This window comes from Chelmon rostratus, chromosome 14 (assembly GCF_017976325.1).
Source record: "Chelmon rostratus isolate fCheRos1 chromosome 14, fCheRos1.pri, whole genome shotgun sequence".
NCBI lineage: Eukaryota > Metazoa > Chordata > Actinopteri > Chaetodontiformes > Chaetodontidae > Chelmon > Chelmon rostratus.
Window position 1 is genome coordinate 19,397,654 of NC_055671.1, and position 23,049 is coordinate 19,420,702.

General features: G+C 41.4%; 1 protein-coding gene across 1 annotated transcript; it reads left to right on the forward strand.

The window, feature by feature from the left end:
- Positions 1 to 369: 369 nt before the first annotated feature.
- Positions 370 to 21,767, forward strand: sec24a (SEC24 homolog A, COPII coat complex component). Its single transcript, XM_041952348.1, has 23 exons — positions 370 to 702; positions 3,583 to 4,191; positions 7,015 to 7,179; positions 8,851 to 8,913; positions 9,745 to 9,911; positions 10,152 to 10,339; positions 10,823 to 10,925; positions 11,568 to 11,694; positions 12,501 to 12,610; positions 12,860 to 12,972; positions 13,123 to 13,241; positions 13,517 to 13,572; positions 13,879 to 14,085; positions 14,776 to 14,899; positions 15,463 to 15,621; positions 15,856 to 16,029; positions 16,190 to 16,300; positions 18,115 to 18,290; positions 18,467 to 18,604; positions 18,773 to 18,877; positions 19,889 to 19,981; positions 20,204 to 20,307; positions 20,696 to 21,767. Exons 1-23 carry the CDS (start codon positions 642 to 644, stop codon positions 20,808 to 20,810), a joined length of 3,387 nt encoding a protein of 1,128 aa, XP_041808282.1. The 5' UTR covers positions 370 to 641; the 3' UTR covers positions 20,811 to 21,767.
- The last annotated feature ends 1,282 nt before the right edge of the window (positions 21,768 to 23,049 follow it).

Genomic DNA, 23,049 nt, shown 5'->3' on the forward strand with positions numbered 1-23,049 from the left:
GTTAAATTGTACGCAAAGTTTGTTAGATTATAGCCTTTTTATGTGGCCTGTAAAGTCGTGAAAAACCATCTTGTAGGGCACTTAATGTCACTTTTTCTGTGGGTTACAATTACTCTGGTGGTTGTTTGAAATCGGTATGGACGGATTAGTATACAGTTTACCGATCCGGCCACATCCAACTAAATGAGCAAACGCTTGAAAGACACAATTTTTGTACATAAACTCGGATATTGTACTCTCTTGTTTCCAGTACAGTGGCAAATTCGGAGCACCGGAGGAAATGCCACGTGTACACACTGCGCATGCCCGACGATTTTTACGTCGATCCTGGGTGATCCCAACTTCCGGTGAAAGAGGAGAAGTGTCTCACACGATTACAAGGCCTGTCGTTTCTTACCCGTAGGTAGTTGAACGGGGTTTCGGTAATAGCCATGGCACTGTGATCACCAACAAGTCAGCTAATTTACTTTTTAAGAAATTAGAAGACGTCGCCGTAGACGCCGCTTTGACTTAACGCCACATCGTCAGAGCCACAGGTTTAAACGTTACCCCGCGACTTCCAGTTAGTTAGCTAGCTAAAGACGCAGCTAGCTATTCGCCAACCAAGCACCTCTAAATTAGATCTTGGTTTCTATTTCAAGATGTCAACTGCGGGGTTCAACTCTCAGAATGGGACAGGGACAGGGCAGGCATATGCGAATGGTGAGTAACATTCAAATGTATATAAAGTTTATTCAAGGCAAAGTATCTTAAATTAGCAAACTCGCTTAACGTAAGTGACAAGCTAACACTAGCAGCAGGTCTTGGCTCCTGTCTTTGCTAACTGTTAGCTTGTTGGCTTGCTTAGGAACGGTGTGACTTAAGGTAGCAAAGCAAGAGCGAGCTGTCAGGTACAGTTCCACCGGGATAACTGTCGTTAATCTTGACCTGTGTTACTGTACTGACTTAGGATGGCAAAAATAGTTTCTATCAGTAAAGTCGGCTAACTATACACATCTTGCTAACTGAATTTAGCAAGTATTTGCTACTTTTGATTTATCTACATGGCTAACCAATACGTTGAAAAACGAAAGCGCCAACTGGCATCATCATTTTTAAGACAGGTGTTGGGATGTCCCATCTTTTCCCAGAAAACGTAACGGTGATGGTGTGATCACACCCTCAACTTAGTTCTTGATCTCCTGTCAAGCTGCTTGGTTTGCCAGAACTTTTCTTGTCATATTAAAACATCTACCGGCCTCTACTTGTTTGTTCGCATCTGTCTCAATAGGCTTTTCCCATGTAGTTAGTGACTAATGCAATGTGCACGTTTATTAGTTACATCACCGTTGCGCAATACATATTTTTAGTAGGCTAAATAGCTCTGGCATGTTTGCGTTCTACGTTTTACTGTACATGTGGCACATTGGTGGTGATCCAGATATGTTAACGCAGAGCTTTCTCCAGGCACAACCAATTACCTACTTCAGTTTGAGATTACTCGCACATTTCAACAGGGTTCACATAAATGTTGAGGGTAAACAATCTGAATGCACTTAGCTACAGCTGACAAGAGTGTGATTGTATGCAGCCTTCAGTAGCTTTTCTTTTCGATGCATGTGAAGGGAAGCTCATAAGTACTGTGCAGATGAAGTAACTGCAGTTCGTGTTTATAATGCTTCTGAGAATTTCTAAAGATAGAGGTAAATGTGTTTCTGGAATTCTAATTGTTCATTAAATTCCCCTTTAATCTTACTCTTATCTTCCTTGAATCAGATGGGTCACTAAAGGATGTTAATCCAGCTCTGTTCTTTGAGCTCTGATCATTTTGAAGACAGTGTGTTACTGACAACAGAAACAACCCATGGAAGCATGTCACTGAAGATAGATAAGGATGAGTTTTTCTAACAATGCTTGTAAATTAATTCTTGTTGTGGGATATCAATAAAGTGAATGATCAGTTCAAATGGGATTAAGAATGGCTCTAATCAAATTGTGTAAAGACATTTGTGTACATATATTTTCATACCAAAATGTAACATATTATGGGCATAGGTTTCATGTATAAAGGCCAAAGGCAACTGTAGTGAACCTACTAACCGGTTACTGCACATAAAATCACACTTGAGGATGTCATCTCCTGACTGATTTATATTTTCTTGCATATTGTTATCATACAGCCACTTGATGTGATTGAGGCCAATAGTCATAATGGACTGGATGTGGACTAAGGCTACAGTAGTAAAGGCTTACTTACTAGTACTCACCCTCAAGGTTAAATATGTTAATCTCCATTATCCTGCAGTAACCTGAGGTAATTTTTGAAAGGCATTCAACAGTTAGTAGAAGAGCAACTTAACTGGCAATGCAGTCTTAAAATTACCAAGAAACTCTGGTAATTATTGCATTATCCCACTTCCCCCTGGAAACCTCTCTATTTGTAAAGAGGTGATCAGTTTTGATGTTGACTTTGTGCCATTATAAATGACTGTAGTACTAAAATGGTCTTTGAAGCTCATTTGTTTTTAAACCCACTTCCTGTGTGTTTTCCTTTCAATTGGTTAATTTGTGATTGAGTAAGGTCTGATTCCATATTAGGCCCTTTCTGACTGGACAGGAGCTGTAACTGACTAGTAGCTTTAGTTCTTACAATTTCCCTGCTCCCAGGAAGGACAAAGATTTGAGGTGGATTATGTGTCTTCATCTATCTTTGCTCATTGAGAAGAGTTGTTTTCTAATCCCTTCTCACTCTGCTGTGTCCAGTTATGTAGTACAGGACTAAGTGGATAGGAGTGGATCTGTTTGCATTATATAACCATTTAGGTTGGAAACAACAATACACTGGTGCTGCAGTTTCAGAGCTGCTCTCTGTTTATTATTCAGTTTTTATTTAGGTAACACATTTATTGATATGCTTTGCTACCAATTTCTCTTTTTTTCTACTGACTAGTATATAACCATTTCTTTTTAGCCGTTTGCAAGGTCTTGTATCATCTACTCTTTCAAAAAAGTGAATTCTGCATTGATATTCGTTATGACACTATGGTTCTGTGTTTTGATATCTGGCATTCAGGAAATTTAGAATCAAATGCAATGTTTTAGTTTGGGATCTGCACAATAAACAGTCAAAGTGTTTTACTACTACTGTGTTCAGTCGAGTAAGGTCAGACTTGGCTCAGAGCCCCACACTCACTGTCACTGAGGGAAGATCATGGTTAATTAAATCCAGGTAAAGAGATTAGACCCTGGGTTGTCAGTTCATTGGTCATTATGTGGATCTGAGTGGGTTTCACTTGGTGTCGTCACCGCCAGTGCTGTGCCATCTGTTTTTCATATAACACTTTGAATGGAACAGCTTTAAGCTCAAGAATTTGCTTGAGTTCAGAGACAATTGAATCACAAACAAAACATGAAACATTGCTGGCTTCTTTTTTCTGGAAAGCTAATGGCTTTTTAATGTAAGGCTACCTTACGGAAGTCTATTATGGCACTGGTCAAGCATGACAAGACTGGATCTGTGTTGTTTTGGGTCCAAGAAGTATGTAATAACTAAATAAACGGACCCTTCTAACATGCCTGTGTTTCTCTGCCTCTTTTCTCCAGGTCCGTCACAGAATCCAGTCGCTCTCCAGCAGCTGCCGGGGGTCAGCTACAGCATGACTCATCAACCAACCTACAATCCAATGCAGGCCAAAGCTCCCTCACCACCCGGCCCTGGACTCTACCCCTCTGGGCCATACCAACCTGTTCCCCCAGTCAGCTCCTACCAGCCTGGCCCACCACTTAGCTCCTACCCAACTTCTCCAGGCCAGGCGCTGTTGACCAGGCCTCCAATGGGGGGTCCTCTATCCCATACCCCTCCTCAGTCCGCCAGCCCCAGCCCTGGTCCGAGGCTGCCCCCTGCACAAGCCACACCTCCCCCTCCTGCTGTATCTTCTAGTAGCTACTATTCAAACCCACAGCAGCCACAGCCCATGGCTCCAGCTTGGCAGTACAACACAGCTCCCCCGCCATTGGTTCCTCCCACTTCCATGAACACACCTCTCCGCGGCCCCGTGGCTAATCATGTGAACCCAGCTGCAAGCTCAACAGCGCCACCACCGTCATCGGCAGCTTACAGCTCTGCACCACCAGCCCACGTGTCCCATAGTGCTACACAGCCTCCGGGCCCAAGGATGCCACCGACCTCTGTGCACGGATACACCCAGCCAGGTAGGAACACAAATGCTGCACTGAAGTCCAAAGTCTACCATTCAGATGCACAATATAGTTCCATTTTCAAATGAGAATGGCACTCCGTGAGCGCAGACCTCCACCAAGGCCAATACTCCATTCTTCTATGATGTGCAAATCAGCAACCAACCGCTGTATATGCTGGTATATTTCCAAAACTGTTCGAATTGTGCCCAGATGTGGTTGTGCCTCGCTGAACCTCATCATCTCAGCTTTGGAGTTATTACGTACTTCTAAATTAGAAATATTTCACATGTTTAATACACATTTGTGAAAACCAGAAACAATGCTTTTATAGCCACACCTTATCTTGAAAAAAAAAAAAAAGCCTTGTAATGATTGTACTGGTTCTCACATGAAACCACTGTTCCAGACTGCTCCATAACGGCTCCTTTCTGTATGAAGTTTGAGCAATTACATGTGTTGGCTACCCCAAAGGATTACTGGTACCCATGAATGTGGATTGTGATTTAGAGTCTGCAATTTTATAATTGTTTATGTTTTGTTACTGCTAAACTTTACTTTTGTTTACTTGGATTTTAAGACGTATACCATTTATTCTACCAAAGCCAAACACCCTATCTCATAAAGTTATTATGATAAATAATTTGAGGATCGTCCTGTCATTCCGATCCACTGAAAATTTTAATGGGTTCTTCCTTGGCCCATGCTCCACCCTTCCACCAAGTTTCATGAAAATCTGGCTCGTAGTTTTCCCGTAATTTTTTTTTTTTTTCTTTAGATGTCCACCACTGTCCCCTTCCATTAACTTTTCTGTAGCACGATCACTGTATGTTGTCATTGTCTTCTTTCACTGACATGTGCTGTAGATATGCATATCTAGAATACTGACATGCTGGAGGTGGACGTTGCCCTCTGCTCCTACACTGAACATGTTGGCTGGCCGCAGCCTCTGGCTCCCTCTCAGGCACAGAGACTCATTTACTCTGAATTGGTACAAAGTTCAAATAAGAATTTTATTGTTTCCGAAGTGATTCTTAAGTAGCAGCATGACATGGCTTTTAGGACAAATCCAAATTTTAATTCCAGTCTGTGGTTCAAGTTGTATTGCTAAACTGATTGCACTCTACTGGTGATATTAGCAGAATGCGCACAAGTGTATCTTTTGGGCATTTATAGCATTTTGAGAGATTCAGGTAGTAGTTTAATTTGTTGTTGTGAGAGTCTAAGGGTTGTCTCCACTGACAAGTATTTAGCTTACAGTGTAAAAAAAAACAAAAGATCACTCATAGAGAGTATCATTAGCTTTTTATGCCAACTAGTCATTGAAATTTTCTCTGGAGGAAGTGATATGAGCATGATAGAAATTGGTTGTGTAATCTGCAGCTAGAGAGTCTGAATGAGTTGGCAAGTTTACATTAGCCTTGATTTCTTATAAAGCAAACTTATTGCAGCACTTCTGCATTGAAGCAGATGTCACATGGTTGTCTTCATTGGTCTGTTATCTCTCAATCTTATGGTCAGATGTGCTTGAAAATTGCTTTTACACTCACACCGCAAATAAGAAGAGAAGAAGAGTCTGCTTGATTTTAGTGACCTTTCCCCCAGCAGCACCATCAGGGCATATCTTCCCAGTACAATGCTGACAGTGAAAGTAGCTGCTCACTGGAGAAATTATTAAGTCTTTGTGGAGATGTGTACAGTGTTGACTGCTCTCTTGCCTTAAAATGTCACATGTGTCAAAAGGAATTCCAAAATGTTGCACACTTCACCATAAACCGCAGTGATCTGTTGGACAGTTCTGGCTCTGTTGAGCTGCTAAAAATTTCAAAGTGCAGTTGAATATGGTTTAGGCTCCAGTATTAACAATCACAAAGAATTTTGTCCGTAAAAGTTTTCAGATGAATGTAGCATATCACAGTGCTGATCATGTGCAGGAAAGAGGATTATCATTTTAGTCATTATCATGCAGCTCATCTCAGTCCAATCTCTATTCGAATAAAGTCTTTACACTTTTTGCTGCCTGGAAATCATAGATTCTTCCTTGAAGACAGATAATCATTTGTTGTTAAAATTGGCACTTGCCATGTTCTGCCACTGCTGGAAGAATAATCAACCCAACCAGGTGTGCATGATAATACACCAGGCTCTTATTGAACTGTGTCAGGATCTTTATTAAAAGCAAATGTTGTTATATGTACCTCACACACAAAAGTGAATGTACTTGCTACGTCTATTGATCAATAAAATAATCCTGGAGTGTAATTGAATCCAGACACATCTGATATGGGTGGTTTGTAAGTGAAGATGGACATGCCATTGTTCTGACATAAGCTGGCTGTGGATCAGTAATGCCGGCAGATGTTGTTGCCTCTAGTCAGAGTTTATAATGTTACACATCGATGAAGCCTCATATCTCTTTTACGTGACACAGTAATGTTGACATCTTTTTAGAAGTCAGAACTCTGCCTAAAATCTCTCACTGACAGTGCAGTTTCCCCGATGATGGAGGGTGTTGGTATAAGTGTGTCATCATATTACAAAAATCCCTGTTCGAGCGATAAGTCCATTGAAAGATAATTATTCAGCAACAACTGTGAACATGTGATTAATCGTATTATAAGTCATTTATCAAACAAAAATGCAAAATAGTTCCAGCTTTTGAAATTTGAGGATTTTCTGCTTTATCTCTCCAGGAAATTGTGATGAACACTGCTCACTGTTTTCTCTCATTTTGCATATTAAACAAGTAATTAATGAGTCAGAAAGAAAAATCAGAAGACTAGAAAATAATGAGTAGTTGCAGCGCAAAGACAAATCAATGTTGTTGTTTTTCACCAGGCGCTGCACCTCCACCAATGAATCCCATAGCCCCCCACACATACCAGCCAAGCAGAGCTCCCTATGGCCCCCCACCTACCGGCCCACCACCAACCATGAAACCCACGCCACCTCCCAGTGGACCCCCAATGGCCAATGCCACACCTCCACCCCCCAAGGCAGATGGTAAGTTTAAAAAATAAAATAAAAAAAAAAACCTCTCAGCACATTTGATTTATTGTGGCTTGTACTCACTGCATTTTATGTATTTATTTACATTTTACTTATTCTGGCTTATTTTGAGTGGACTTAAAGTGGCTGAAACTAGTAATTTATTTGGAATTGTTTGAATTAACTGTGCTGAACAAAAAATGGAAATGGAGCCAGTTTTGTATGAGACAACATGACCTAATGTTGAGTTCACGTGACAGGATTGTAGCTGACAGTTTTTGGAGATCGCCTGAAAGATACTATCAAGCAGGTTAAATATTTGGTCATGTCGGGGACAGGCTAGGGAGGCTTGCATTGAGCTGCAGCCAATAAGAGCCGACAGAGGGGACGGGTTGAGAAGGAGAGATGGACCAGCACTGGAGCAGGAGCCAGAAACCACATCCAGACCATAACCGTTTATTTTTCTTCCTTCTTTTTTTGTTGTAAATCAGGACACAAACAACCAAGACGGTTTCTTTTGGAACACCCATTTTGAAAGACAAAAATCTTGACCTGCATATGGTGATATTTTTAGCATGTGTTTTCGTGACAAAACGTAGTTTGGAGACCAGAGAGACTCATCAGGAATTCCTGACCTTTCTGGTCAGTCATGTCGTGCGCAAACCACGACCTCAAGAGTCCCGATTGCAAGACAGAAGGTGTCTAGTGTGAACAGTTCAGCGATCTGACGATGTTGAGAGTCATGTCAGAGCACAAGTAGAGATAGTATTTCAGAGCAATTGGAGATGGTTAGCAAATTTGTGGAAATCTCCACTAAAAGTACAAACATTGTCTGTGCCGATTGTAAAATCAGAATGCCGACATTGACGGTCATCATATTCTGTCTCATTAGGTTTGTAGCTGTATGTCCTTTTATAAACCAACCATTTTTGTTCTGATCACCTTCCGTTGTTTCCCTCCCTCCCCTCCTTCCTCCACATGCCAGCTCAGTGTGGGGGGGTTGTTAACAGCACTCTGTCTCCCACTGAGCCCGACTGCCAGGAGGGGGATATTGAATGTCCAGGTGTGGCCAAATCTGTCAGTAGCTGTTAGATGTTGTGTCAGTCCTGTAGTGCCCATCCTGTCTCCTCTCTGTGCTGCTGTGCATTATATCTAGGGATGCACTCATTCTTTTTCTCATCCCTTAAATTGATTACAAGTATGAGGCTTTGCAGAATCCTCTGATATCAAGCTCCAATCTGTTACTTTTGGAGAACAATGCAGAAAATAAGAAAATTAGTTCCGGGATATTAGTCAAGGTGCTTAGCTCTGATCTGTCTATCTCGTGCTTATGTAGCTGAGTGTTAGTGCTGCTTAAGTTCAGCCCTGTATTTTTTGTTATTATCAGTGCATCCCTGGTAACATATTTCCTATTGGTCTTTTGTTTGCCTCTCTTTGTCATCCATTCTCACCACATCACCCATGTGACCTCAGATATTTCTTTGAAACACTATACACCACTCTCCATCATCAGCATCATCATTAGTATTGTTTATTTGCTTCAGTTCTCCTGTCTATTTTAAATGTATCTTTCACTGTAGGTCAGATCATTCCACGTCCGTCGCCTGTGGTTAGCACACTGGGATTGAAATAGCGAGAAGTGTCACTAAAATTATTCACATCACCTCTTTGTTTGCTTTGAAACAGGAACTGTGGCTGGCAATGGCCCACAAGCACCAAACAGCTATAATCATGTTGACAACAAAATGGGTAAGGCCATTTTCTGCCATAAGCAGGGGTTCACAGAGGCAGTGAATGGGCAAATGTTCCTCTTTCAGTTCACATCACAGTTTTTCAGGGAGGTGAAGCATTTTCAAAAGTATTTATTTTCCTTACATTTTATTTCACAATCTTAAGTATTGAATGCCTTCTGCAGTATACTTTTGACCCTTACAAAGTAAGACCTGTTGAATACACAATATCACAGGATGAATATAAAAGGAGTGAGGAGTCCGTGACTGTCATTCTGACATGGTGTAACCAATTACAAGCTTCTTGTTTTCTTAGGTTTAAAAGTTAATCTGAGAATCCTCCATACTTTTCATGTCATCAAAAAAATCAAGTGATAAGACCAAAGCCATCAATGGACTGATCCCACTAACAGCCGTTGTCTGTGTATCCAAAGTCTGATAGAGCTCATTCCTCTGTGTCATAAAGCTCCGTTGATGCCAAGGAGCTATTAAAAACACATTAATGAGCCACACTGTTGTTCTGGGTGACATGTTCCTTCACTGCCATGAAACACCAACACTGATATTTATTTCAAATCAATCCCACAAGTATCATCATGCTGTTGTAGTACTTCTCAGCCACTACATGTTTAGTGATCTGCAGCTGTTTAAAGCCCTCACCAAATACACCATTTACTCTTGTTTGTGGCTTTTAACATATGTTTCTCAATGCCCCAATGATTTAGGAGATTGGAGAGTCATTAAAAAAAAAATAAAGCTATGTGTTTGTGAGCCTCATCATTTGAAGAGGTTTGCTTTTTCACTAATTTGATTAAAAATCAACTCATTTCTTTTCCCTTTTCTTCCACAGCTGGCCTGCCCCAGCCTGGACCACCAGGTCGGCACCTGGGCCACTACCCCTCCCTCCCCCCTGGGTACCAGAACGCTTCGACCCCTCACAATGCCACCTCCCCCGTGCACCCTGCGATGCAGGCCGCCACGCAGCCTTATACTCAAGCACCTCAGCCATACCAGCAGGTGAGAGTCACAGCCATGCGGTGACTGAGCACTGTTAAAGCATTTGGCGTATACTGTTTGTTGGCCTGTTCTTAATGGTTGTCGAATGATGTGCTCTGCCATATCTGTCATGCATTTATATGCAAAACTCTTCTACACCCGCCCATCAAAGCATGGGGTGGACATCCATGCTAAATGATTTGACTGTCAACTTTTTGGTAAATAGATCAGCTGTTTTCAACTTGTTTTTACGTCTCTCAGCCACCTGTTGGCCCAGGGCCAGCCCAGCTGAGCCCATCCCTGGCAGCCATGAGCCTCCAGTCCAGCACCCCAGAGGCCCTGAGAGTGGTCAACCTGCTGCAGGAGAGGAACCTGCTGCCCCCAAGCCCGATACCTGCTCCGACACCCTGCCTCCCACAGGACTTGCAGAAGATCAACTGCAACCCAGAGTAAGCGATGATGGACTAGTACAGATAGCATGCGTCTATATTCTCTTCTGTTTGATTATGTCATCATCCTTTAAAACTGATACTGCGATGTTGTGTTTACATTTTCAGTTTTTCAGACTCAGTGCTGTTAATAATTGTCTTCGCACAAAATTACATACTATAAAGTGGGATTTTTTCCATTTTAAATTACTGCTCACTGTGAAGAGCCAAATTTTAGCTGTGGTTTAGTTGCCATCTGTGCAACTGTGCACATTTTACAGTAGATCAGCATAACCATTTATTTTATTTTGCTTGGCTACATTGTTCCTAGACAAAACTTGTAAAGCATGATAAAAAAGGAATCCTTATCGGACAGACGATTGCAGTACATCCCTTCATCTAACCCAGTTGCCCACACTCTGGTATATGTGATAAACTGTGTGAAGACATTTTGATGTTCCCAGTATAAGTACTATGAACTTTTGTGCTTCTGTGTCTCTCCAGGGTTTTTCGTAGTACGCTAACCAGCATCCCTCAGACCCAGTCTCTGCTCAACAAAGCTAAGATGCCACTGGGCCTGCTGCTCCACCCTTTCAAAGACCTCTCGGTAACAACTCAGTTCAATATTTGATGTGCATACACTTCAGGCAGTACATTTGCATAACCTTGTTATTGTCAGCCCTTTATAATAATCTTATCCTAGATGTCATGTCAGCATGAAACCTGGTTTACTAAGGTGTGGTAAAGGATTTAGAGGAACAATGTTAACACAGCTACATTTCTGAGGAAACCAAATTCTTTGGCCATGTATGTGCTTAACCAGGTTTCATATGAATGAGAAAGACTTCAGACGGGGATCTCTGGCAGCAGTGTGAAGGAACGGAGTGATGAGAGGAAACATCACAGAGCATTGCTGTGGAGAAATTGAATATCACATGCAGCTTCATCCTCAATCATGTTTTTTAGATTTAGATAAATTACTACTATTAAACATTGAGAATCCTTTTAACACCTTTTTTCAGATTAGGGTTTGACTAAATATGACCCTGGGCAGAATCTGTCAGAGTGAATTCTTGTTTATTTCTGTGTTAATTGAGGACACAGACAACAAAGATGTCGCCCAACTTGGACAGTGACAACAAAGTTTTTATTGAAGTGTCAGTTACAACTAGCTGCAAACAAGAAAATGAGTTTGCCTGCAGGCACTTCTGACACAATGGCTGGTTTTGTTCTGTGGCTTTCCCTGCAGCAACTTCCTGTGGTGACATCTAGCACCATCGTCAGGTGTCGGTCCTGCAGAACCTACATCAACCCCTTTGTCTCTTTTCTGGACCAGAGGAGGTGGAAGTGCAACCTGTGCTATCGGGTCAATGATGGTAAGAAGGGGAGGGGGGAGTGATGAAAGAGTTACGATCATCTGAAAGAGCGACTAACAATGAGAACACCGGGGGCGATTAACAAGTGTTCAAAACAAATACAGCTTAGCAACAAAATGCAAAGTATTTACATTAAGTAGCAAATGGAGAAGATGATTAGGCACTAGCTGGTTGTGATTACCTAAAATTTTCTACTAAGAAGCTGTTACGTCTGTTAAGCAACATTGACCTAAAACATTTTGGGTTTGATATTAAAATCGGAGCGCCAGCAGTGACTTGGGAAAACTCAGGTATTTTTCTGTTTGCTTTTAATGCTATGAACACTAGACACAAGGTGCCCTGAAGCTGACACTTGAGTTTCAGGGTGGACAGGTTCAGCGTAACAGTAAAAACTTGTGAATAAATTATTCCAAGAGGACAAGAAGCTGAAAATGAAGCTGTTTACTTTTGATGAATTCAAGTCCTTTTTAAATAATCTGAAAAATACCACTTTTGGTTAATGCTTTTGCTTCTAATTTGTTGTTTTTACTTTTTTTATACTGTTTTGAAAAATGTATGCATCTTAAATTTTACGTTAATTATGCTCTTTGGAGTGTGTGAAAGTCACAATTTCTTACAACTTATGTTTGCATGCAACACGGCCCAAACAGATATTTTTTACCTTTCTGAACTTTTTCTTTGCAGTAGTAACAATCCTCTCCCTTATTTTTCCTTCACACACACGATTGAAAAATGAATTACACACAGTACTTGGTACACTATTTGATACTCTAAGCTCACCAGATGTTGTGTGTGTCTGTGTATAGTTCCAGAGGAGTTTATGTACAACCCAGTCAGCAGATCATACGGAGAGCCACACAAAAGACCCGAGGTCCAGAACGCCACCATCGAATTCATTGCTCCCTCAGAATACATGGTAGGCTTCAACAGCTTTCTTGACATTGATCTTGTCAAGGGCCTGAACAGTTATCTGCACGCTCAGTTTATTTAGATCATTTCCATATCAAGTATTAGTGTCAAAGCATTTCTTTTCTGAACAAGCTTAATTTCTTACTAAATGACATCTATGTAATGGTAATACGTGTTTTTACAGAAACCTGTGTGTGTTAGCGCGTCTTTCTTGACCTTGAATTAAGTGACATGTGTTTTTCCCTGATTTACCCAGCTGAGGCCACCACAGCCTGCTGTTTACCTCTTCGTTCTTGACGTATCCCACAATGCAGTGGAGACAGGCTACCTGAATGTGTTCTGCCAATCAATGCTGGACAACATCAATGCGTATGTACAACATTACATTTGTTATTCAATTGTTAGAGATGTTGAGATGACAGCATGGTCTCTTTTTTTTTATCTCCTGTAGTGCTTTTAAACTGCACAGAGGGCCTGAGGGGTAGCTTTATTTAAGCTATGTGTGTGTTTATGTCCTAGGCTTCCGGGAGATTCGCGGACAAAGGTCGGCTTCATCACCTTTGACAGTACCATCCACTTCTACAACCTCCAGGAGGGACTTTCCCAGCCTCAGATGCTGATCGTGTCTGACATCGAAGGTGAGATACAGCTGACAGTGAAAGCCTCCGGCTCATTACTGAAGCAGCTTGACACCAGCTGTTTGGCAACTTACTGCAGAAATCTAGACCTAAGAAATGTGTAAGATTTTTAGAGATCACTGTCTGTCTGGATCGGTAAACTTGAGTGTGATGTTAGCGGGTTCTGCTTTGAGTGAATGTACTGTGGAATTTCTCAAACAGCCAGTGAGTCTTATCACTATTAATAATAACACTGTATATCTGACTGTATTCTATTTGTTTTGTTTGCTTCACAGATATCTTTTTACCCACACCAGACAGCCTTCTAGTAAACCTCAATGAATGCAAAGAGGTAGGGAAATTTACTTTGCCTCAAGCCATGTTGTAAGCCTGAATATTATGTGAATCACAACCCAAAACTGGTGAATTTTAAGCTCATTTTTACTCCTTTGTTTTTATTTCTTTACACTGTGCCGGAATGAACTTTAATAACCATTTTATATTCAAACCTTGTGGCAGGCTAAGAGAAAAGAATAAATCTCCCTGATTCTGACCTCCTTGCAGATAGAAGAAAGATTAAGTGAGAAAGAAACCTTTTCCCTCAGGGAACAATAATGGGTCACAAAAATTAGACTCTCTCCCTACGTTTGTTGTTCAGCTTGTGCAGGATCTGCTGAAGAGTCTGCCAACTTTATTTGAAAAGACCATGGAGACCCAGTCTGCCCTGGGTTCAGCTCTACAAGCGGCCTTCAAGCTGCTGTCGCCCACTGGAGGGCGCATGTCTGTCTTTCAGACCCAGCTGCCTAACCTCGGTGTGGGTGCGCTCCAGTCCAGAGAAGACCCCAACCAACGGGCATCAGCCAAGGTAGGAGCTGTGATGGTGAGGTTTGTCCAGAACATCAATGAGAAGTGTGTTGGACGTCGTACAGTAGGATTAAACAGCAGTATACCCCACAGCAGCATTATATTTCTTGAAAACACCAGATGTTGCATTATTGTTACTACAAATATTGTAGTTAGTCCAACTTCTGTTAGTCCAACACCTGGAACAGAGAGACCAGCTGAAGAGGTTTTTTTTTTAATTTCAGACAAGATGATCAGTAGCTGCAGAGCTGCTAGAAATAACCCATTTATAGGATTTTACTTACAGCAGGTTAATCATTAGCCATCACTCACTGACTGAATTTTGAGTATTATATTGGACAAGGAAAGTCAGAAGTCTCAAATGACGTCAGGGAATAACAGCGTATTACAAATCAGCCGTAGTACAAGATTGTTTTCACATTTTCATATGGCCGGAACAGCCATGTGCAAGACCAGCCTTGATGAACAGGCAGAATGAATGTGTTCATATCTTGGAAGCACTCTGGCTTAGTTGTAGGGAGTCATGGAAAAGTTATGATGATGATTTTTGTAGCAGGGCCAGTGCTCAGGAGAGATTAGCATTACTGACTCCTCAACAATAATTAGATCTTTACTATTTTTACTAATTTTGTGTGGTTGCCTTACATTTTGATTTTTTCCTCATGGTTCCACCTGGTGTGTTTTCCCTCAGGACATCCAGCACTTATCCCCAGCGACAGACTTCTACAAGAAGCTGGCTCTGGACTGCTCCGGCCAGCAGGTGGCGGTTGACCTGTTCCTGCTCAGCGCTCAGTACTGCGACCTGGCATCGCTCGGTAAGTCCTGGATGGAATAGGAGACAGTGGACAGAAGAATAGAGGGATGGAGGGTTTATTGGACCTTTTCTGTTTGTTTGCATGTCTAGTTGTCAGTATAGATTACACTGATCTAATATTGCTAATTCAGGTTTTGCAAGGAAAGTCAACTTGCTGATTAAGGTTGTGGTTGTTTTGGTCATATTAAATAATGGGTAAAATAATTTTACATATGGGACAATGTCATGATTTCTTTATTATAACATAACTTTATGCATATTTTAGGCTTGAGGCAACCACAGCTCTTGCTTTCCAAATAAATCACCCTCTGGGGAAAGAAAACGTTTGGAAGTCTCAGCCTCAAAAACACCATCTCATTTCTGGTTTTGAAAACACTAAGCACTAAATTCATGGATAATCAGTTGGTGCAATAATTGAAAAACATGACACATTTATGTATCATTGTTAATTTCATAATACCAGATGCAAACACAGGAGGAGAGAGTGGGGAACAGGCTGTGAATCTGTTTCCATCATGTCAAAAATAAGACAATCCGCATCTCTTTCTGCCTCCTCTCTCCCAGGCTGCATATCCAGATACTCGGCAGGGAGCATTTACTACTACCCCTCCTACCATCACCAGCACAACCCCTCTCAGGTGGAGTGCTTTCAGAAGGATCTGAAGAGATACCTAACCAGGAAGATCGGCTTCGAGGCCGTCATGAGGATACGCTGCACCAAAGGTCTGTTGGCATAAGAGCTGGCGTTTGTTCGAGCATCGACCTGAATATGTTTCCAGATGCGACTTTGAGAATTTTTTTTGTTTCATCTTCTTATGATTTCTGCAGCATTGTTTTAATCATTAAAAACTAACTACGTTATGTGCTTTTGTTTTTTGTTTTTTTTTGCAGTTGAGCGTTATCGTTTTTGTGTTTTCTGTCCAGTTTCATTGATTTCTTCTCTCCGTCTCTCTGCAGGTCTGTCCATCCACACGTTCCACGGAAACTTCTTTGTGCGCTCCACAGATCTGTTGTCCCTTCCCAACGTGAACCCAGATGCTGGTTTTGCGGTTCAGATGTCCATCGAGGAAAACCTGGACGACATGCAGGTCGTCTCTTTCCAGGCTGCGCTGCTTTACACGTCCAGCAAAGGTACACACACACACAGACACACCACAGCCAAAGTTGTTGGGTTTTTCTTTTGTTTGTTTTCAACGGAATTGTGAAAATTACAAATAAAAATGGTAAAAATAATAATTACAAATGATTAAACTGTGCCTTTTTAGTTCAGATAACGTGTTTTTTCTAACAGGTGAGAGGAGGATCCGTGTCCACACCTTGTGTCTCCCTGTGGTCAATTCTCTGTCAGACATCTTTGCTGGGGCTGATGTTCAAGCCATCACTGGACTGCTGGCTTGCATGGGTACGTACGACACTGTCTAACACCAGACACGATTTAATACCTCTAACAGTACGCTGCTTGAAATAATAATTTCTGTCTGATGGTATTTCTGCAAAAACATTCAGTTATCCACTTATAAATTACATCAGTTAACATCTTCCCCTTCTACCTCATTCGGAGGAGTCTATGACATACATTCATGTCAAAAGTTTAACCACTGGACACAAGATAAGTTATGCTTCACTGGAAATTTCATACTGGAGTTTTCAAGTTTGGTTTGAAAAACATTTGTTACATCAGGAAATCATAGGTTCACATCTTAAACACAGATTCAAGGTGAGCACAGAGAAGATGAATTTGGGCATTGACACTAGGATTGTACATATTAGACTCTCAACACTGAATATTTCTCAGTTTGTTGAGAAACTAGTAGTTCTGATGCTGTGCATAATAATTGAATATCATGTCAGATAATTTGGTTTTATTTAGATTGGATATACTCGCAATACAATCAAATTTTCTTGTCCCCAGATTATTTTTAACTGAAAAATGACGATGAGTTTTCATTGTAGAATGTTTGCCTATGTATCAAAACCCATTCTTTAATGTGTTTTATCAATCTATGCAGTACTAGTTCTTGCCTGATGTTGTTATAATTCTGTATTTGAGTTCAGAAATTGCAGCTGTTTTCATCCCTGTGTACAGTAACTTTAAGCAGGAATGTGAAGATGAACTAAAAGCGTGCAGTACTCCATGACTTTTGTCTGAAAGTTTTCTGGGTACTTGATTACATCACATGCAGAATGTTTTCAGCATCAATATTTTCCCTCCAAAAGAGAAGCAGCAGTGTGTTCGTGCGTGATAAGGATAAACTTGGATTTCAATAAAGCATCACTTGGAAATGATTCTTCATTGTTGCATTAAGTAGTCTTTTGACTGGCTAGATACTAAGTCATTGCAGGCTTTCAGCCACTTCCCTGTTATTAGCTCTGACAGATGGACATGAGTGGCGGCAGCTGTGGTTACCTAGCAACCATCGCACACTGAGCTGTCAGATCTGTCCGGCTCATCTCACATCTTACAGAACAGACGCTGATATTTTGTTCCTCAAAATATGGCACAGAATGGCTGTATCACTGTTGTTTGTGCCTTACACTTCACCTGATAGCCCACAAATGCTCTAAGCAGCTAATTATGTACATACGTAATAGTAAAAGTCTTACAGCTCAGCTGAAATTTAAAAAACGTTCTGTGAAAGGTCAAGAATAAACATGTTGTTATCTGACAAGTTTATACAAGAAGCTCAAGACCTCTCCTGTCCATCAAATACATTGAATTACAGAATTGAGACACCATTGAAATATTGTTTTTTCATAGTCTAAGTGTCTCTAAATCTCACCTAAAGTCATTATATCTCGAACTGCATCTCTCACATTCTTATTTTTTTAATTAGTTGATTTATGCATTAGTGAGATTATTTTGGGGGCATTTTTCTGCCTTCATTGGACAGAGAGTGGTGAGACAGACAGGAAAACAGTGGGTGTGGCATACAACAAAGGTCACGGGCTGGAATCGAACCTGCAACAGTTGCCATGTGTTGTAACCATGCAACTACCAAGACGCTCCCAATCTCTCAAATTATTCTGATGGTGCAAGTGATTTTTAGAATAAAAATGAGATGAATACCCGTGAAAATTGGTGAGATCTGTGTTTTTTCTGTCACTGGGGGCCGCCAAAGTTGGAAATGTTAAATTCCTACACATGGTAGCTCCAAAGAATGTGATTCTGACTCCTCCTGACAGCTGCTAATGTGTCCCCCCTCGCCCTCTCTCCAGCTGTGGACCGCTCGGTGACGGCCAGTCTGAGTGATGCCAGAGATGCAATGACCAACGCTGCCATTGACTCGCTGACGTCGTACCGCCAGTCTGTGTTGACCATCCAGCAGCCTGGTCTGCTGTCCCCGGCCTGCCTCAGACTCTTCCCCATGTTCATCCTCGCCCTGCTCAAACAGGTTAACAGCTGAATTTAGCTAATTTACTAGTTTAAAGAACACTAACACAAACCTATTCATTCATCCATTTTTCTGGCTCTTAAGAAACTGCTTTTACTGCCAGGATCTTGCATTGTAAACTGCACAATATGTCCTTCATTGATTCAGTGTCCTGTGTTTGTGTGTGCACCCTGCAGAAATCCTTCAGGACGGGAACCAGCACCAGGCTGGATGACCGGGTGTTTGCCATGTGTCAGCTGAAGTACCAGCCGCTGGCCTACGCCATGCTGATGATCCACCCGGCTCTGTACCGTGTAGATGATCTGACAGATGAGGTGAGGACAATGAAATTTCCTGTGCTTTGTGGATGAAAAAGATCATATAATTGGAGTAAACATTTACATTGATATATGAGAAAACACTATTTTTATAGAGCTGAACCGGAACATTAGTCCCCTGTTCCTGACTTAACTCATCTTTTCTACTATTTCCTGCATCCTCAGGGAGCTTTGAACATCAGTGAGCGGACCATCCCTCAGCCCAGACTGCTGCAGCTGTCTGTGGAGAAGCTCAGCAGGGATGGAGCTTTCCTCATGGATGCTGGAACGGTACTCATGACAAGCCAACAGAAATACAAAGCTGACATGTGAAACCTGGAGGAACAATGTCTTTCTCTTTCAAGGATTTGCTACATATTACCTAATTAATTTTGCTTTGGACATAGCTGTGGGTTATAATTTGTGAATAGAATGGTAAAAATAGCATAGTAAACAAAAAGTATTAGTAAGTAAGTAAGTATTGCCCCTATCCTGTTTTCTAAAATAGAAAAGTGAGAATTTCTCAAAAAGAATTGATCATACAAGCGTACAAGAGTGTTTTTCATGGAGCAGGCAGCCAGTGCAGCCAAAATGTGATGTAGCTATCTTTACTGTGCAAGGAAACCAAACCTTTATGGCTATGTTCATTTTGGTTTGTTTGTTGTTTGATTTGTATGAGCTGCCTGTCCCTAGCTGCAGTCTAGTGGCAATTATTTGGCCCCATAATAGCATACATAGTCTGAATGTAACATACATGTTAAGAGTTGGATTTGAAACCTTTACATGATTCTCGACCGGAAAAGGGTGGCTTGTCCCCTCTGGGTTGGAGGAGAGCTCCTGCCTCAAGTGAAGGAGTTCAAGTATCTTGGGGTCTTGTTCACGAGTGAGGGAAGGATGGAACGTGAGATTTGACAGGTGGATTGGTGCGGCGGCAGCAGTAATGCGCTCGTTGTACCGGTCCGTCGTGTAAAAATCAAACTCTGGGCCTGTATGACAATTGAATATTCGTGCAGAGCGGCAGCTCAGTGATCAAACCTGACTGATACTGATGGACCATGACATTTACAGTGACGTTAACCTTTCTGCAACACACTGAAGACTGAGCATTTTACATAATGAAGTAGCACAGTTACCCAGCTTTGTATTAAAACATCCATATAAGCTTCAGTTTTTATCTCCTGTAATATTTCAAGCACCCAATAATGAGGACAGTGTTCAGGTGTTCAGTAATAGCTCTCAATACCACAGTACTGACTATTTATTTATGATTGTGTTTAATATATGCTTTATTCTGTTCCAAAGGTGATGTATCTGTGGATTGGACGGAACTGCCACCCCAACTTCCTCACACAAGTCCTGGGAGTTCCCAACTATGCTGCCGTGCCTGATAACCTGGTAGGAAGCTGATGTTGCTGCAGTCACACTAATGAAACACTCTTTCCACCTGCAGTGGTCATTTATCTCTCCTCCACTTCGCCTCACACCTGTTGCTGTGCTCAAGGATTTTCCAACAAATTGTTTTGAGGATGGCATAACGGCCACATCTGTTAGCTCACACACAGGTTCCCTCCTCCCTGATGTTGAAACCTGTCTGATAATGCCTCTCTCCTCTCACAGTATATGCTCCCAGAGCTGGACACTGCCGAGTCACAGAGAACCAGAGCTTTCATCGGTTGGCTGAGGGATCAGAGGCCGTTCTTCCCTTCCCTGCATGTCATCAGGTGGGCAACATGCTGTTTGAGAGAGGAGAGAATCAAATAGCAAGAGTGTGGGGAAATTAAATCCAGCCAAGAGCTGCTGGTGGATTTTAATATTGGTAGGTGGATCAGGTAACAGTCAGTGTGTAACAACTGAGTTTACTCATTAAGGTTTGATTTAACTGGAACACAATTCAGAAGTCATAAATCAGTAACTTAGAAAAGAGCTGCAATAACAGTCCAGTAGATTTCATAAGGGAAAGTCAAAAGTGTGCAATCCAAAGATCTTCAAAGTTTTCTGAAGAGTGAAATTCCCTCCGGCAGCACTCTGAATTGAAAGAGCAGCTCAGCAATTACATCTGACGTCTATTGACTTTTTTTTTTTTCCCACTCTCGATCATTCGACTCTCAGGGACGAGAGCCAGCGGAAAGCCAGCTTTATGCAGAACATGATCGAGGACCGAACGGAGTCGGCCCTGTCGTACTATGAGTTCCTGCTTCACCTCCAACAGCAAATCTCCAAATAATCTTCAGTAGGACTGCGGAGACGAGTGTGTGTGTCTGTGTGTCTGTGTGTCTGTGTGTGTGGGTGTGTGTGTCTGTGTGTGTGTGTGTGTGTCTGTGTGTGTGTCTGTGTGTGTGTCTGTGCGTGTCTGTGTGTGTGAGAGTGAGCAGTGGGAGTCAGACCATTTCTGAGGAAAAGCTCCTGAGCTGAACTGATGTGAAGCGTCACTCAAATCAAACAGTGTGACGGATGGACGGACAGACAGCCACGTAGAATCGATTCTGATGCTCATTTGGCACTTTTTACCCCGCTGAAGCCACGTGCTGGAAGAAGAAGAAAAAAAAAACAAAAGGCAAGAAATCCACGATGATGATTATGTGTGTCAGTGATCGAATGAATCAGTGTTTATTCTCATAGAACAATGCTATCTTACTGAGGTATTGCTCAGATACAGTCCAGGCAAATGGATGTGTGAAGTGTTTTTGTCCCAAAAGCACAGTCGTCTTTACTAAAACAAGTATGTATGTATGCTTACGGCTAGGTTTCTGAGGATGTTTAGTATGTGTGCGCTCAAAGACTGTTATTGAGTGTCACCAGGAGTGTTTGTATACACCTGAGCTCTATCACTCTAATGTCGTACCCGAAGGACAGAACGCGTGCTTTTTATTTCTCAGTCATTATATTTGTGTGTCGAACAAACACGTAGAGTCTGTCGTTGAAGTCAGAAATGTTCAAGGTGTCTGACGGCGGACCGACCTCGCCGTCACCGCTGCCTTGAATGTGTGAACTCGGCGGTGGAAGGTCGTTTTCATTGGTCTGATCTGTCCTTCAGAAGCTCTCTGTCATCTTTTCTGTCTGTGGACATTCAGAACACCTCTGACGACATCGCTGTTCTGTTTGTTTATTTCTCCTTTTTTTTTCTGATAATCTAATAATTTATGAGAGTCCCAGTCTGATTAAATTCTATAATTGCCTTGTATGGGAACTCACTTTTTATTATTAAAACTTCTGTTCAAATACAGACTCTATATATGAAATATTTTAATATAATAGGATATGGGAAATTCTTTAACACAGACATAACAAAGCCATTGTGATCTTTTAATCATGCTTATTGATACTTGTATATTGAAAAGACTGCATTATATAAAGGTGAAGAAATACTGATGATTTTAGTATAAACAATAAGGTGAAATGACGCTAAGAGAATAAAATGTTTGGGACTTTTTAAATGTAGTTTTGTGTTTTGGTGAGTGAACAGTGTTTATTCAGTGAAAATGACGACTCCAAAACAGGAAAAGGACCAGTACAGTCAATTTTTCTTTTGACTCTGAGTGAATTTTTTGATTTGGTCTGATTTCATACGGTTTGTAATCTATGTATTATAAAAGCAAAAATGTATTTAGGAACAGACAAGTATGTTTTGGTCTTCATGCACAAAACTGTCTTTCATAAAAAAAAAAGCTGATGAAAATAAATCTAGCCTGTGTTTGTACAGAGTGCAGAGGTGTGGACTCGAGTCGACATGACTCGGACTCGAGTCGTGGATCAAATGGACTTGCGCCAGTGACGTGTGTCCTCACCTGTCCACAAGAGAGGGAATGTATGGATCCTCTAAAAATTAGATTTGGTGACCTGACTTCACTTTTTACTTGATGCCCTCCGCAAGCCCCCGACATTAAAAAAGATGTTATTAAGAAATGTGCAGGGAATCAATCTTCTTTGGCCTGATTTTTTTCCTGCTTTGAATCAATTCAGCGACAGCCAATCACTTGCCATGAGCTGGATGAAAAGGTGCGTTTGGCAGTGCAGGCAAATAACAGATAATATACCTCAAATCTACACAGATATACAGCTGTGACTTAAAAATCTCAAGGTGTCACAGGAGGAACACCCAGGCACATCTGACAGTTTTGCTTTGGTTTATTAGAAAGGAGAAGCTAGAAATTTTAAAAAGCATTAATTATATCTATAAACTAACCGTTTAATTACCTTAAATTGGGCAAAGGTGCACATAATAACTTGTTCAGGACTTGGACTTGACTCGAGACTTAAATAAATTGCAAAACAATGGCTTTGTCCCACCTCTGGTACATTGTGAACGGCAGCTGTGGTGACATGATGTGGTGAATGTCCACAAACTGATGCAACAACACAGTTTTTGATGTTATAAATAATATTTTCCCACCCAAATCTACCAATACTATTCGTGTATTCAGAAATCTAAGAACGTCCAAAAGAGTTGAAGCAAAATTTTGCGG